Source organism: Cebus imitator, unplaced genomic scaffold (genome assembly GCF_001604975.1).
Source record: "Cebus imitator isolate Cc_AM_T3 unplaced genomic scaffold, Cebus_imitator-1.0 Scaffold41, whole genome shotgun sequence".
NCBI classification, from domain to species: domain Eukaryota; kingdom Metazoa; phylum Chordata; class Mammalia; order Primates; family Cebidae; genus Cebus; species Cebus imitator.
Window position 1 is genome coordinate 6263153 of NW_016107356.1, and position 14345 is coordinate 6277497.

The window sequence follows — 14345 nt, forward strand, 5'->3', positions numbered from 1 at the left end:
AAAAAAAAAAGAAGTCGTAAAGTCAAAGTATCAGAGCCATGCTCCTTCCCGAGTCCCTGAGGGAGGAGGCCCTCTGCTGTCCTGCCAGCTCAGGAGGCCATCTGTGTTCCTTGGCACGTGGCCCTTCCTCCATCCCCAAATCTCTCCTGACCTCTGCTTTTATCACATCTCCATCTTGGACCCCTCTGTCTCCCTCTCATAAAGACCCCTGTGTCTATACTGGATCCACCTGAATAACTCAGGCTAATCTCCCCACATCAAGGTCTGTAATCACTTCTACAAAGTCTCCCTTGTCAAGGAAAGCAACATTCACAGTCTCTGGGGATTCGAATGTGGACCTCTTGGGAAAGAGGCATTATTCTTTCGACGGCAATAGCCAGAGCGATTTCTTTTACTTTTTTTTTTTCTCTAAGGTGGAGTCTCACTCTGTTGCCCAGGCTGGAGTGCAGTGGCACGATCTTGGTTCACTGCAACCTCCACCTCCTGGGTTCAAGCAATTCTCCTGCCTCAGCCTCCCAAGTAGCTGGGACTCCAGGCTCATGCCACATGCCCAGCTATTTTTTGTATTTTTAGTAGAGATGGGGTTTCACCATGTTGGCCAGGAGGGTCTCAGTCTCTTGACCTCGTGATCCGCATGCCTCAGACTCCCTGTGCTGGGATTACAGACGTGAGCCACTGCACCTGGCCACTGGACCCATTTCTAAACCTTTCCCCTCTTCTCTTTCAAGAACCCCAACTCTTTTGTGGGTTTTTTGTTTGTTTGTTTGCTTGCTTGCTTGTTTGTTCTTTGAGACAGAGTCTTGCTGTGTCACCAAGGCTGGAGTGCAGTGGTGCAATCTAGGCTCACTGCAACCTCCACCCCCCAAGTTCAAGCGATTCTCCTATCTCAGCCTCTGGAGTAGCTGGGATTACAGGCACTCACCATCAAACTAGCTAATTTTGTATTTTTAGTAGAGGCAGGTTTCACCATATTAGCCAGGTAGTTTAAAACTCCTGACCTCAATTAATCCACCCAAACCGCTAGGATTACAGGTGTGAGCCACTGTACCCAGCCAAACCCCCAAATATTATCATTACATAGAAACATGCTTTAATGTCTCCCTCAGCTTTTGAAACTCTTTAGAAGGGCATGTCATTTTTATCGAATTAACCTTGTGACTAGAAACCGATGTTCTCAAACTTTGCCGTTCATTGGGATCACCTGTAGAGCTTTGAAAACTCCCAGGGCTTGGACCACATCCCAGACCAATCAAATCACAGTGTCTGGGGGTGAGAGTCAGGCATTAGCACTTTTTAAAATGTCTCTAGGAGTTCCGACATGCACAATTTCCAACATGCACAACCACTGCTATGATCAGCAGTATTTCCCAAATGAACCCTTCACTGATGGGCATGAGCAGGACAGGCCACATCATCTCAAAGCTGACCCCAGGGCATGGCTTGGCTCCAGCCTCCACTGCTTCCCCTCCAGGATCCCCTGCCCCAGAAGGCCACCATGCCATCAGACCTATTGTCCTTCTTTACAAAGCTCCAGCCCTGTCACGTCCTTTCTTCCGTCTCTGCTGGCCATAGTCCTACAGTATACTCCTTTCTTTGCAAACACCCTTCACACTGTTGTACGAGCCCCAAAAAACACCAACTCTCAGAGCTAAACACCACACCCCGGCCCGCACTAGCTGCCAGTGGCAACCAGAAGAGGCCCAGCTCTCTTGACATTTATGACCATGGATCCCAAATGCATCCCCAATTTAACTAGTTAGTGCTGCCTCGTTTCCTAATAAATTCTTTTTTTTTTTTTTTTTTGAGACAGTCTCACTCCATCATTTAGGCTGGAGTGCAGTGGTGCAATCTCAGCTCACTGCAGCCTCAACCTCCTGGGTTCAAGCGATTCTCCTGCCTCAGCCTCCTGAGTAGCTGAGACTACAGATGGATGCCATCCCATCTGGCTAATTTTTATATTTTTAGTAGAGATGGGATTTTGCCATGTTGGCCAGGCTGGTCTCGAACTCCTGGCTTCAAGTGATCTGCCTGCCTTGGCCTCCCAAAGCACTGGGATTACAAGTGTGAGCCATGGTGACCAGCCCCTACAGTTTTTTTTTAAAGCACAGGAAAAAAAATAAAATCACTTTCCCAATCTGCAAAATGGCTACTGTCCTCAATTCTTCCAAACTAATCCCTCTCAATGATGACCTCAAATCTCTTGACCTCCAAAAAGATAACAGATGTCCTCAAGGAAGGCCTTAGTTTCCCCAACATGCTTGGGTCTAAACCCACACACTCTGCCTTCCCTTCTGTTGCAAGAGAAGAGGTGTGCTGCTTCCCTCCACACCCCACCCAATTCCCGGAGCCATCCCTGTTTGATCTTTCCACGCATTGTGTTCTTGCAATTCTTCCATTCTTCAACTGTTCTCTTTCTGAGAATATTATTATTACATAGAAACATGCTTTAATATCTCTCTGAGCTTTCGAAACTCTTTAAAAAGGAGTAAAGTTGTGCAATGTAAGTTCATTAACCATAATGGTTAAGTTAGAAAGCAATCACAAGATAGCTGGAAAATCCCCAAATAAGTCGAAAACTAAAAACTACACTTCCAGCCGGGTGTGGTGGCTCACTCACGCCTGTAATCTCAGTACTTCGGGAAGCTGAGGTGGGCAGATCACTTGAGGTCAGAACTTCAAGACCAGTCTGGCCAACATGGTGAAACCCCAGCTCTACTAAAAATACAAAAATTAGCCAGGCATGGTGTCTCGAGGCTGTAGTCCCCACTATTTGGGAGGCTGAGGCAGGAGAATCGCTTGAATCTGGGAGGCAGAGGTTGCAGTGAACCAAGATCAAGATCACACCATTGCATTCCAGCCTAGGCAAGAGAGCGAAACTCTGTCTCAAAAAAAAATAAAATAAAATAAACACTTCTAAACACCTTTCGTCAAAGGAGAGATCATAGCTAGATGTGGTGGCATAACTGTATCCCCAGCTAGAGGGAGGTTGTGATGGGAGAACTGCTTGAGCCTGGCAGTAAAAGCTACAGTGAGCCATGATCATAGCCACTGCACTCCAGCCTGAGTGACATAGTGAGATTTTCTCTTAAAAAAAAAAAAAAAGAAGGCCAGGCATGATGGTGCATGCCTATAATCCCAGCTACTCAGGAGGCTGATGCAGGAGAATCTCTTGAACCCAGAGGCGGGGGTTGCCGATGAGCCAATATCACGCCATTGCACTCCAGCCTGGGCAACAAGAACAAAACATCGTCTCAAAAAAAAAAAAAAAAAAAAAAAAAAAAAAAAAAAAAAAAAAAAAAAAAAAAAAAAGAAGAAGAAGAAGAGATCAAAAGGTGAATTGGAAAGTATTTTAGGCTGGGTGCTGTGTCTCGCATCTGTAATCCCAGCACTTTGGGAAACTGAGGCGGCCAGATCCTCTGAGGTCAGGAGTTCGAGACCAGCCTGACCAACATGGAGAAACCCCATCTCTACTAAAAATACAAAATTAGCTGGGCGTAGTGGCGCATGCCTGTAATTCCAGCTACTAAGGAGGCTGAGGCAGGAGAATTGCTTGAACCCTGTGGCGGAGATTGCAGTGAGAGTTCGTGACCAGCCTGGCCAACATGGTGAAACCCCACTTCTACTAAAAATACAAAAATTAACTGGGCATGGCAGTGGGCGCATCCCAGTTACTCAAAGAGGCTGAGGCACAAGAATCGCTTGAACCCAGGAGGTGGAGGCTGCAGTGACCTAGATCACACCACTGCACTCCAGCCTCAGTGACAGAGCAAGACTCTGTCTCAAAAAATGAAGATAAGAATAAAAATAAACTGAATTACATTGAAAATATATCAATGTGAGATGCCATTAAAGTCGTACTAAGGAGGAATTTATACCACTTATTGTCTGCATTAGACGTCTCAAATCAATGCAAGTGAATGATCTCAGCCTTTACAGTAAAAAATGAGAAAAAGAGCAAATAAAATCCAGTAAGCAGAAGAAAGGAAAGAAAGATCAGAACAGAAATTAATATATTCAGGAAAAGAGAGAGAATCGGTGTAACCAAAAGTTTGAGGAAAATTAAAGCAATTCAAACCTCTAGCCAGACAGATCAGAAAAAAATACGGAAGACACAAACCAGTCTCAGAAATGACAGGTAGCATCATTACTAATATAAAAAAAACAAGGGCATATTATGAACAACTTCATGTTGATAGGACGAACACCTTAGATGAAATATATTAAAATGTTGAGCTCTTTCTCGGTGACTGGGGCCTGCACTTAGGCGCAGATGGGGCAAGTGGAGCCAACATGTCAGTGGCCAGGAGCTGGGTTTGTCGCAAAACTTATGTGACCCCACAGAGACCCTTCGAGAAATCTTGTCTCTACCAAGAGCTGAAGCTGATTGGTGAATATGGGCTCCAGAGCAAACGTGAGGTCTGGAGGGTCAAATTTACCATGGTCAAGATCCACAAGGCCGCCTGGGAGCTGCTGACCTTGACAAGAAGGACCCACAGCATCTGCTCAAAGGCAACACCCTGCTGCAGCGGCTGGTTCACGCTGGGGTGCTGGATGAGGCTGGATTACATTTTGGGCCAGAAGATGGATGATTTCTTAGATGCCCACAGACCAAGGTCTTTAAGCTGGGCTTGGCGATGTCCATCCACCATGCTTGCGTGCTGATCTGCCAGTGCCATAGCAGGGTCTGCAAGCAGGTGGTGAACATCTGGTCCTTCATTGTCCACCTGGATTCCCAGAAGCACATCAACTTCTCCTTCAGCTCTCCCTATGGGGGTGGCCACCTGGGGCTAGGGTGGTGCTGGAGCCAGAGACGATGAGGAGGAGGATTAAGCCTACTTGGCCCCTCCTGGGCTGGTGGATTGTCTAGTTTTCTGGCCAAATGATAAAACAGGATCAATGCTTTATTTAAAAAAAAAAAAATTTTTTTTTTTTTTTAAAAACAGAAATTAAGGTTATTCATGAAGAACTAGGCCAGACACGGTGACACAAGCCAGCACTTTGAGAGGCTGAGGAGAGAGAATCGATTTAGCCCAGGAATTCAACCAGCCTGATTCAACCAGCCTGAGCAACACAGTGAGAACCCCATCTCTACACACACACACACACACAAAAACTTAGCCAGGCATGACAGTGGCACATCTGTAGTCCCAGCTACCTGGGAGCCTAGAGGGGAGAATCACCTGAGCTCAGGAGATTGAGACTACAATGAGCCACAACTGCAGCACTGCACTCCAGCCTGGGTGACAGAAAAGGCCCTCTTTCAAGAAAAAAAAAAAAAAAAAAAAAAAAAAGAACAAGAAGTATAACGCCTAAATAGCTCTGTATCCCTAAAACAGGGTTCCAAATGATCCTTTTCTCCAAATGAAGAAAAAGGAAAGAAATATTGGAGGAGGCTCAGTAGGCGATCACAGCGGGGGCCCACCTCCGGGACCTCAGGTAAGGCCTTGAGAGAGAAGGTGGAGTCAGAGAAACAGAGACACAGGCAGGTTAGCCAGCTCTGCATGGAAAAGGCTGAGGAGTCATGATGATATCATAGCTCTCCCCAAATCCCAAAGTCACTGATCAAACAACTCAATTTACACTGAAGATGATGGATGGGGCTCTAATTTTGTGCCCACAGCTTGACACACATTTGGGAATTTTGTTTCAGTTTAACTTTCTTTGCCAGTACACAGATCTCACTGTGAGAATATATGATCAATCCAGATCTCTATAGATCTATGTCCTCCTTGGACAAACCTAAATGCAGACACTTTCAACACCCATAGGAGTTAGGCCAGGATTAAATAAAAACATTCCCTCCCACTTGGGGGCACATCCACTGGGAATCCCAGAGCGATGTCACCTGCCCACAACTGCTAATGTGCTCACAGGGCATCTAATTCCCTCTCCTGAGTTCCTTTTAAGCAAGCAAGGGGACCTCTGTCCAGAGAAGCAGTTACTATGTCTAAGCGAAGTCACTGCATCTTAGGAAAAAGCAAACATTCGCATCTTGCAGAGCAAGATGGGCGCGCACCCAAGAAAATTACTCAGCACTTGTTTTTCTCACTTTGGGATTTTCCCAAAATAATTTCTTCAATCCAGCTGCCATGAATCTGGAGCCCCCGACTGACCCATCACGGTCGGATTTGGCTTCGGGGAAAATACACCTCGCAGATCACCTGGTGGCTCATTGCCCAGATCCAGAGGGTGCAGCGTGGGCACGGGGCGGGCCCGGGAGTTGAAACATTACGAAATCTTCAGCACAGACTGCCCCTCCTCGGAGGGGAGGGACCCAGACCGAGGGCCTTGTTCTTTAAGACTCGCAGCACTACATCGCAGAACTTAGTCTGCGCGGCGGCTTTCACAGTGGCCAGACTCCACGGGGCGCGCCCCAGGTGGTCCAAAGGCCGGTCCGCCCTCCACGCAGGTGTCCCGCGCGCCCGGCTCAGCCATGTCGTCCTGCAGCCGGGTGGCGGTGGTGACCGGGGCCAACAAGGGCATCGGCTTGGCCATCGCGCGCGAACTGTGCCGGCAGTTCTCGGGGGACGTGGTGCTCACGGCGCGGGACGTAGCGCGGGGCCAGGCGGCCGTGCAGCAGCTGCAGGCGGAGGGCCTGAGCCCGCGCTTCCATCAACTGGACATCGACGACCTGCAGAGCATCCGCGCCCTGCGCGACTTCCTTCGCAAGGAGTACGGAGGGCTCAATGTGCTGGTCAACAACGCGGGCATCGTCTTCTGGGGTAGGTGCAGCACTTGGGTGTGGGGGGCCCTGGAGCGCTCCGAGAGTGCGGGGCGGCCAGCCGCAGGCTCCCCACCGATCCACTTGAGTAACCGAGGAGGGCGCGGCGGCCCCTCGGGATGCGGTCAGCCCTCGCCTCCCGCGAGGCGGTTTTCGCCTTGCATAATCCGCTGAACCCCAGGCGGGGCCGGGCGACGGACACAGCGCGCCCCGCCTGCCAGCCTGTGCAAGCCTGTGCGCGGCCCCGGGCCTTTCCCGAACTGTCAGCCGCTGCTCTGTGCAGGAAAACTGGCCTCCTGGGAGCGGGCAACGCCCTGCTTGAGTTCATCAGCTTTCCTCCCAACGCGAGAAACATTTTCTCTTTAAAGAAAGGGTCTCAGCTCGCTTTGGGCTTTCGCTTTCCTTCAAAGGGCCCATTCATAGATGCCCGGAGGCATTTGCTGGAGAAAAGAAATGAATCGCTGAGACAAGATTAGCGCGGACTTGCACTTGGTGGACTTCACAGTTTGTTTAATGCAGAGCTTTGATAGACTCTGGCAAAAAGGAAGCGAGCCTTCATTCCCTCCTCCGGGGAGTTTGTTTGTTACAAAATATGTGCGTGTGGTCTTAAGAGCATCTTCCTTAAGGAGAGGGGCGGGGATCCGGAGATTACTTATTCTAAATACTTCTCAAGAAAGTTACCGGCCGGGCATGGTGGCTCACGCCTGTAATCCTGGCACTTTGGGAAGTCGAGACAGGAGAACCGCTTGAACCTGGGAGGCGGAGGTTGCAGTGAGCCGAGATTGCGCCACTGCACTCCAGTCTGGGCGACAGAGCTAGACTGTCTCAAAAAAAAAAAGTTGCTACAGAGAGATAAACAAGCTAGCTTCCCTTCCAACCTAGTGGGGAAGAAACGCCTAAAAGACAGGGAGTAAAATGAAGGATGGGGGAGCAGAAGTCTCTGTCCATCCCTTTGGCCCTGGGCGCTCTGCGTGGCTGTGCATGAGGACCTGAGACTTTCTTTTACTCGTGCCTGCAATTCAGCCTGCCGGCTTTCTGGGAGCTGGGGTGCAGGACTGGAGGTTAACACTACCTAAAGCAGCCCTCAGCCATGGGCTGAGAGATTGGTGGCTAAATACCTGGCTTCCTGGACAACAGGTGGAGGGACTTCCCCTTGCCTCTCAAGGTGTGGGGAATGGACCAACAGCAACTGCTAACCTGCGCACACATGGCAAGGCAGAACCTCCCGCCTTGGGAAACATGGTGAAACCCCCTCTCTACTAAAAATACAAAAATTAGCTGGACGTGGTGGCTCTCCCCTGTAATGCCAGCTATGCAGGAGGCTGAAGCACAAGAATCCCTTGAACCCAGAAGGCAGAAATTGCAGTAAGCAGGGATCACACCCCTACACTCCAGCCTGGGCAACAGAGCAAGACTCTGACTCAAAAAACAAAAAACAAACAAACAAAAAAACCCCTGCATTTCAACAGAATCCCCAGCTCCCTCCTTTAAGTTTAAGAAGTAGTAGTCAGAGCCAAGTATTCTCAAGGTGTGGCTGGAGACCAGTAGCTGTCACATCACCTGGGAACTTAGAAATGCAAACTCAGGCCAGGTGTGGTGGCTCATGCCTGTAATCCCAGTACTTTGGAAGGCCAAGGTGGGTGGATCACTTGAGGTCAGGAATTCCAGAGCAGCCTGGCCAACATGGCAAAATGCCGTCTCTGCAAAAATTACAAAAATTAGTCAGGCATGGTGCCACGTACCTGTAATCTCAGGTACGTTGGGAGGCTGAGGCAAGAGAATCACTGGAACCCGGGAGATGGAGGTTGCAGTGAGCCAAGATCGAGTCACTGCACTCCAGCCTGGGCAACAGAGTGAGACTCCATCTCAAAACAAAAGAAAAAGAAACAGAAAAGAAAAGAACTGCAATTCTGGAGCCCTCACCCCAGCCCTTTGCAACGAGGCCCAGGAAACTGTGTTTTAACAGGCTCTGCAAGTGATTCGGATGCACACTAAAGTTTGAGAATCATCGACCTCGGTTTTAAAAATGGTTTTAAAGTTAACTTGTTTTTCATTTAGTCATTAGGAGTTGGATCCACTTTGTCATGTGAGTTTCAAATGGGAAATACAACTTTCTTTTTGTTTCTTTCTCTGTTTGAAAGATAGTGATCCAACGCCCTTTGATGTTAAAGCTGAGTTGACACTGAAGACAAACTTTTTTGCCACTAGAAACATATGCAACGAGTTACTGCCAATAATGAAACCTCATGGTAAGTCCAGTGTGTGGACAGTCGGGTTGTATCTCTCAGTAAGAAGCGGGCCACAGGCTCCCAGGAGCAGGCTGCCCTGCAGAAATCACTCAGGGGTGCTATTTCTCTGAAGGGGAAAAATAGAAAATTGCTTCATTTTCCCATAGTGTTTGGCTTCTCACTCCAATATTTTAAGTTTTTGGGGGTTTTTCTCAGGGGGCGGGGGGGGCAGGGTGGAAAGAAATTTTGCTCTTGTCGCCCAGGCTGTAGTACAATGGTGCAATCTTGGCTAACTGCAACCTCCGCCTCCTGGGTCCAGTTGATTCTCCTGCCTCAGCCTCCTGAGTAGCTGGGATTACAGGCACCTGCCACCACACCTGGTTAATTTTTTATATTTTTAGTAGAGACATGGTTTCACCATGTTGGCTAGGCTTGTTTGGAACTCCTGACCTTCAGGTGATCCACTCACCTCGGCAACCCAAAGTGCCGGGATTACAGGTGTGAGCCACAGTGCCCAGCCTTAGCTTTAACTTTCAAAGATACCTATGACATGTCACAATGCAGAATGCTCCGAGTCCCCAAAGGCCTCTTGCCTCTGGTCAATTTCAGGAGTCCTCCAGCCCTCCAACATGATGGGCCCACATCTAGCTCCTCTCTGGACCTTGGTATCTATTCTAGCATCACGACTTTCCCTGTATTCCTTTCTTCTTGTACCAAACTTTCTGAAGTTGATTCAGAAAATCCAAAATAAATTTTCTTTTTCTTTTTCTTTTTTTTCTTTTTTTTGAGACAGAGTCTATTTCATCCAGGCTGGAGTGCAGTGGCATAATCTCAGCTCACTGCAGTCTCCGCCTCCTGGGTTCAAGCAATTCTCCTGCTTCCGCCTCTTAAGTAGCTGGGATTACCGGTGTGCACCACCACGCCTGGCTCATTTTCGTATTTTTAGTAGAGATGGGGTTTCACCATGTTGGCCAGGCTGGTCTCGAATCCTGACCTCAAGTGACCCACCTGCCTCTGCCTCCCAAAGTGCTGGGATTACAGGTGTGAGCCACTGCACCTGGCCTAGAAATTTTCTTTATTAGGAAATACCTTGCCTATGCCTGCAGGTATTCAGTAAATGTTACCATTATACTTTTCCCACAAATATTGGAGTGCCTGCTGTATTCCAGGCGTTATGCTGGGTTCTGGGCTTGCAATGGTGAGCAGTGTAGAGATGGATTATCTCATTTGTGGAGCTGAGAGTCTAGATGGGGAGATAGCCATTAGCAAAGAATCTGAAATATAAAATGACAGCTCTGCTGGGAGACAGGGAAGCTGGCTTCCTTGAGGATTTCCTTCACCAAGAAGTTAACTGTGTCTAACTGTGGATTCTTAGAAATGTGGTTCTTATTAGAAATGTGGTGGGGTTTTTTTGTTTTGTTTTGTTTTGTTTTGAGACAGCCTTGCTCTGTCACCCAGGCTGGAGGGTAGTGGTGGGATCTTGGCTCACTGCAACCCATGTCTTCTGGGTTCAAGGGACTCTCCTGCCTTCACCTCCTGAGTAGCTGGGACATGCCACTATGCCCGGCTTTTTTTTTACCAAATATGTCTGGGGCTCTCTCCAGATTTGAACAGAAAGCTTTTACCTTTTTTATGGCTGCTAGGGATGCAGCCATGGTAGGGATGTCTTTTACCCCATGTTGGGAAGTTTTCTCCTACTAATTTTTGGAATGGGAACTTGAGAGCTACAAGGTATTAAAGACACCTTTAAAACTCAATCCCCTTTCAGGGCACCTGCAGTTCTCCCTACAGTCTTTCTATGCTCCCATCCCACTAAGAAACTGATCAAGTATAAGAGTACAAATGCAACTCTTACCATTCACCTGTTTAGGTTAAGAAGTTTCTGCATCCAGTGATAAACCTTTTTGTTTGTTTGTTTTTTAAAGGAATGGAAGTTTTGCCATGTTTCCCAGGCTGGTCTTAAACTCTTGGGCTCAAGCAATCCTCCTGCTGCAGCCTCCCAAGTGGAAGCATTCCTACCCCTCCATTTTGAAGAGAGGGAAACTGAGGCCCAAAGAAGCAAACACAGGCAGGTAGTAATAGAACAGGAAGTTATATCAGGTTTCTTGGCTTCTCCACTCAATCAGATTAGGATAATTCATTCTGGTGAAGACTTACAGCACCAGATGATTGTGAGCCAGCTGGGCGCCATAGTGCACACCTGTAATGCCAGCACTTTGGGAGGCTGAGGCAGGAGAATCACTTGAGCCTAGGAGTTTGAGACCAGCCTGGGCAATATTTTAAAAACCCCATCTCTACAAAAGATTTTTAAAAATTTGATGTGGTGGCTAATATCTGTGATTGCAGTTACTTCAGAGGCTGAAGTGGGAGAATCACTTGAGCCTAGAAGGTCAAGGCTGCAGTAAGCCGTGATCATGCCACTGTACTCCAGCCTGGGCGAAGGGTAAGACTGGGTCTCAAAAAAAAAAAAAAAAAGAAAGAAAGAAAGAAAGAAAGAAAGTAAATCAAGCCATTCTGAAAGCTAATGGAAACCTCTGGGGAGGGTGGGGCTCAGGGATTAGCCCAGAGCAGGTGAATCACTGTCTGCAATCAGCTCTAAGTAACATTACTTCCTGAAGTGGGAATCGCTGGTTTACAACACATTGAGAATATATGTGACTTGTCAGCCGGGCTTGATGGCTCACACCTGTAATCCCAGCACTTTGGAAGGCTGAGGTAGGGGAGGGGATGACTTGAGGTCAGCAGTTCGAGACCACTTTGGCAGCAGCCTGGCAAACATGGTGAAACCCTGTCTCTACTAAAAATACAAAAATTAGCCAGGTGAAGTGGCCCACTCTTGTAATCCCAGCTACTTGGGAGGCTGAGACAGGAGGATCACTTGAACCTATGAGACGGAGGCTGCAATGAGTCAAGATCCCACCACTGCACTCCAGCTTGCCTGGGTGACACAGCAAGACTCTCTCTCTCAAAAATAACAATGTGACTTGTTAATAAACCTCACGTTTACCGGGTGGCAAAACACTGGGCATCATTGCCCCTTGATTTGTAGGGAATCACTTTCTTCACTTATAAGACTGATTTAAAAGCCATTTTTTATTTAGCATTTAAAAATCAATTTAAAGAAAGTTAACAGATGCTTCTCAACTGACAATGGGGCTAAATCCTGATAAAGCCATAGTGAGTTGAAAATATCATAGCTTGGCGGGGTGCAGTGGCTCATGCCTGTACTCCCAACACTTTGGGAAGCCAAGGTGGGTGGATCTCTTGAGCCTAGGAGGTCGAGACCAGCCTGAGCAACATGGTGAAACCCCATTTCTACAAGAAAAATACACAAATTACCCAGGCATGGTGGCACATGCCTGTAGTCCCAGGTACTTGGGAAGCTGAGCGGGGAGGATCCCTTGAGCCCAGGAAGCAGAGGTTGCAGTAAACCAAGATTGGACCATGGCGCTCTGGCCTAGGTGACAAAGTGAGACCCTGTCTCAGAAAAAAATAGAAAAGAAGAAAATATCATAAGAATTCACTTAATACTGGGCAACATAGGGAGACCCCATCTCTACATAAAAAATAAAAAATTAGCTGGGCATATTGGCATGCTGCAGCTACTTGAGAGACTGAGGTGGGAGGACTGCTTGGGGCCAGGAGGTTGAGGCTGCAGTGAGCTGTGATTGCACCACCATACTCCAGTGACAGAGCAAGACCTTGTCTCAAAAAAAAAAAAAAAATACATTTAACACATCTGACCAACCGATCACCATAGGTCAGCCTCGTGTAGCTTCAAGGTGCTTTGAATGCCTACATTAGCCCATGGTCCGGCAAAATCATATAATGCAAAGGCTATTTTATCATAAAGTGTTGAGTATCTTATATAATTTACTGAATCTTTACTGAAAGCGAAACGCAATCAGTGAAGCCAGTAAGTCCTAAGTGGAACCATCATAAGGCAGGGACCATCTGTATTTGACTTATTTATTCAAGATTCTGAGTAAACAGGCCAAGCAACTACTAAGCCACTAGAGGGAGAAACTTGCCTACTCTTGCTAGAGTAATGCAGCAGGTGTTTCGGGACTGATGGGGCCACCTGGACCTCAGCGGAGAGCTGTGTGGGCGCAGCCCTTCCCAGGGTTGATGAACCATCTGGCTGATGAGGCTGCCTGTGAGCCCCTGGCCTCTCTCCCAGAGGTGTGCCCTCAGAACAAAGGGGACACCTCCTCCCCTTAAGAGAATTTATTTCCTCGAAGGCACAGCTTCTGTGATCTGTGTTTTTCTTTCTTCCCTTCCCTTTTACATTTAATTCCTTGCAGCCGCCAAGTTTTTGAGGACAAAGCTGCTTACAAAGCAGTGAAGAACACAACACCACTGATGTAGTATTCCTGGCCAAAATATTGATGTGACTCTAATAATAAGAAAATCAGAGCAATCCACTTTGAGTGAAACACTATAAAATAATGGTCTAGAATCTTCAAAAAAAAAAAAAAAAGAACATTATTGGAACAATTGGAGACATTTGAATATGGGCTGTATTTTAGATAATAGTGTTTTATAATGATAAATGCCTTGCATGTGGTCACAACTGTAGTAATGTAGGGGAATGCCCTTGCTACCATACATAACACTAAAGTGCTTAAGATGAAGGTTTATGATTTCACCAACTTGGAGAGAAAAAGGGACAGAGAGGGAAAAAGCAAACGTAGCAGAACGTTAACAATTAGTGAACTTAGGTGAAGGGTATAGGATGTTTATCGAACTATTCTTGCAACTTCTCTGTAACAGGAAAGAAACACATACATACACTTCACCTTTGAAGGTGAGAGAGAGAAAGAAGGAAAGAAATACTGAATAGTACTCAGTACCTTGGAGGATGAGTGAGGTGCTAGCTTTCAAGGACAGAGTGAGGGTATCTCCTGTGGGATTGGGGTCCCCAAGAATATGCAGCTCCCCTGCAATGTGCACCTGTGGGGAACACCATTCAGAAAATGAAATAAAATCTAGAAATCTAGCCAGGCACAGTGGCTTACACCTGCAGCCCCAGCACTTTGAGAGGCCAAGGCAGGAGGATCACCTGAGGCCAGGAGTTTGAGACCAGCCTGGCCAACATGGTGAAACCCCGTTTCTGCTAAAAATACAAAAATTAGCTGGGGGGTGGTGGTGCACACCTGTAATCCCAGCTACTCAGGAGGCTGAGGCAGGAGAATTGCTTAAACCCAAGAGATGGAGGTTGCAGTGAGCCGAGATCGTGCCACTGCACTCTAGCCTGGGTAACAAGAGCGAAACTCCTTCTCAAAAAAAAAAAAAAAATTTAAAAATTAGCTGACCATGATGGTGCGTGCTTACAGTCCCAGCTACTCAGGAGACTGAGGCAGAGGATCACTTGAACCTATGAGACGGAGGCTGCA

The 14345-nt window shown here is 47.5% G+C and overlaps 1 protein-coding gene and 1 pseudogene across 1 annotated transcript in view; both read left to right on the forward strand.

Annotated features, from left to right (window-relative positions):
• Positions 1-4167: 4167 nt before the first annotated feature.
• Positions 4168-4817, forward strand: LOC108302443 (annotated as a pseudogene).
• A 1294-nt stretch (positions 4818-6111) lies between these two features.
• LOC108302555 (carbonyl reductase [NADPH] 3) overlaps positions 6112-14345 on the forward strand; it is an 11455-nt gene continuing 3221 nt past the window's right edge. The window contains exons 1-2 of the mRNA XM_017526215.2: positions 6112-6722; positions 8863-8970. Of these exons, the coding sequence (XP_017381704.1) occupies positions 6434-6722; positions 8863-8970 (397 nt within the window). The 5' untranslated portion in view covers positions 6112-6433. The remainder of the gene's footprint in view (positions 6723-8862; positions 8971-14345) is intronic.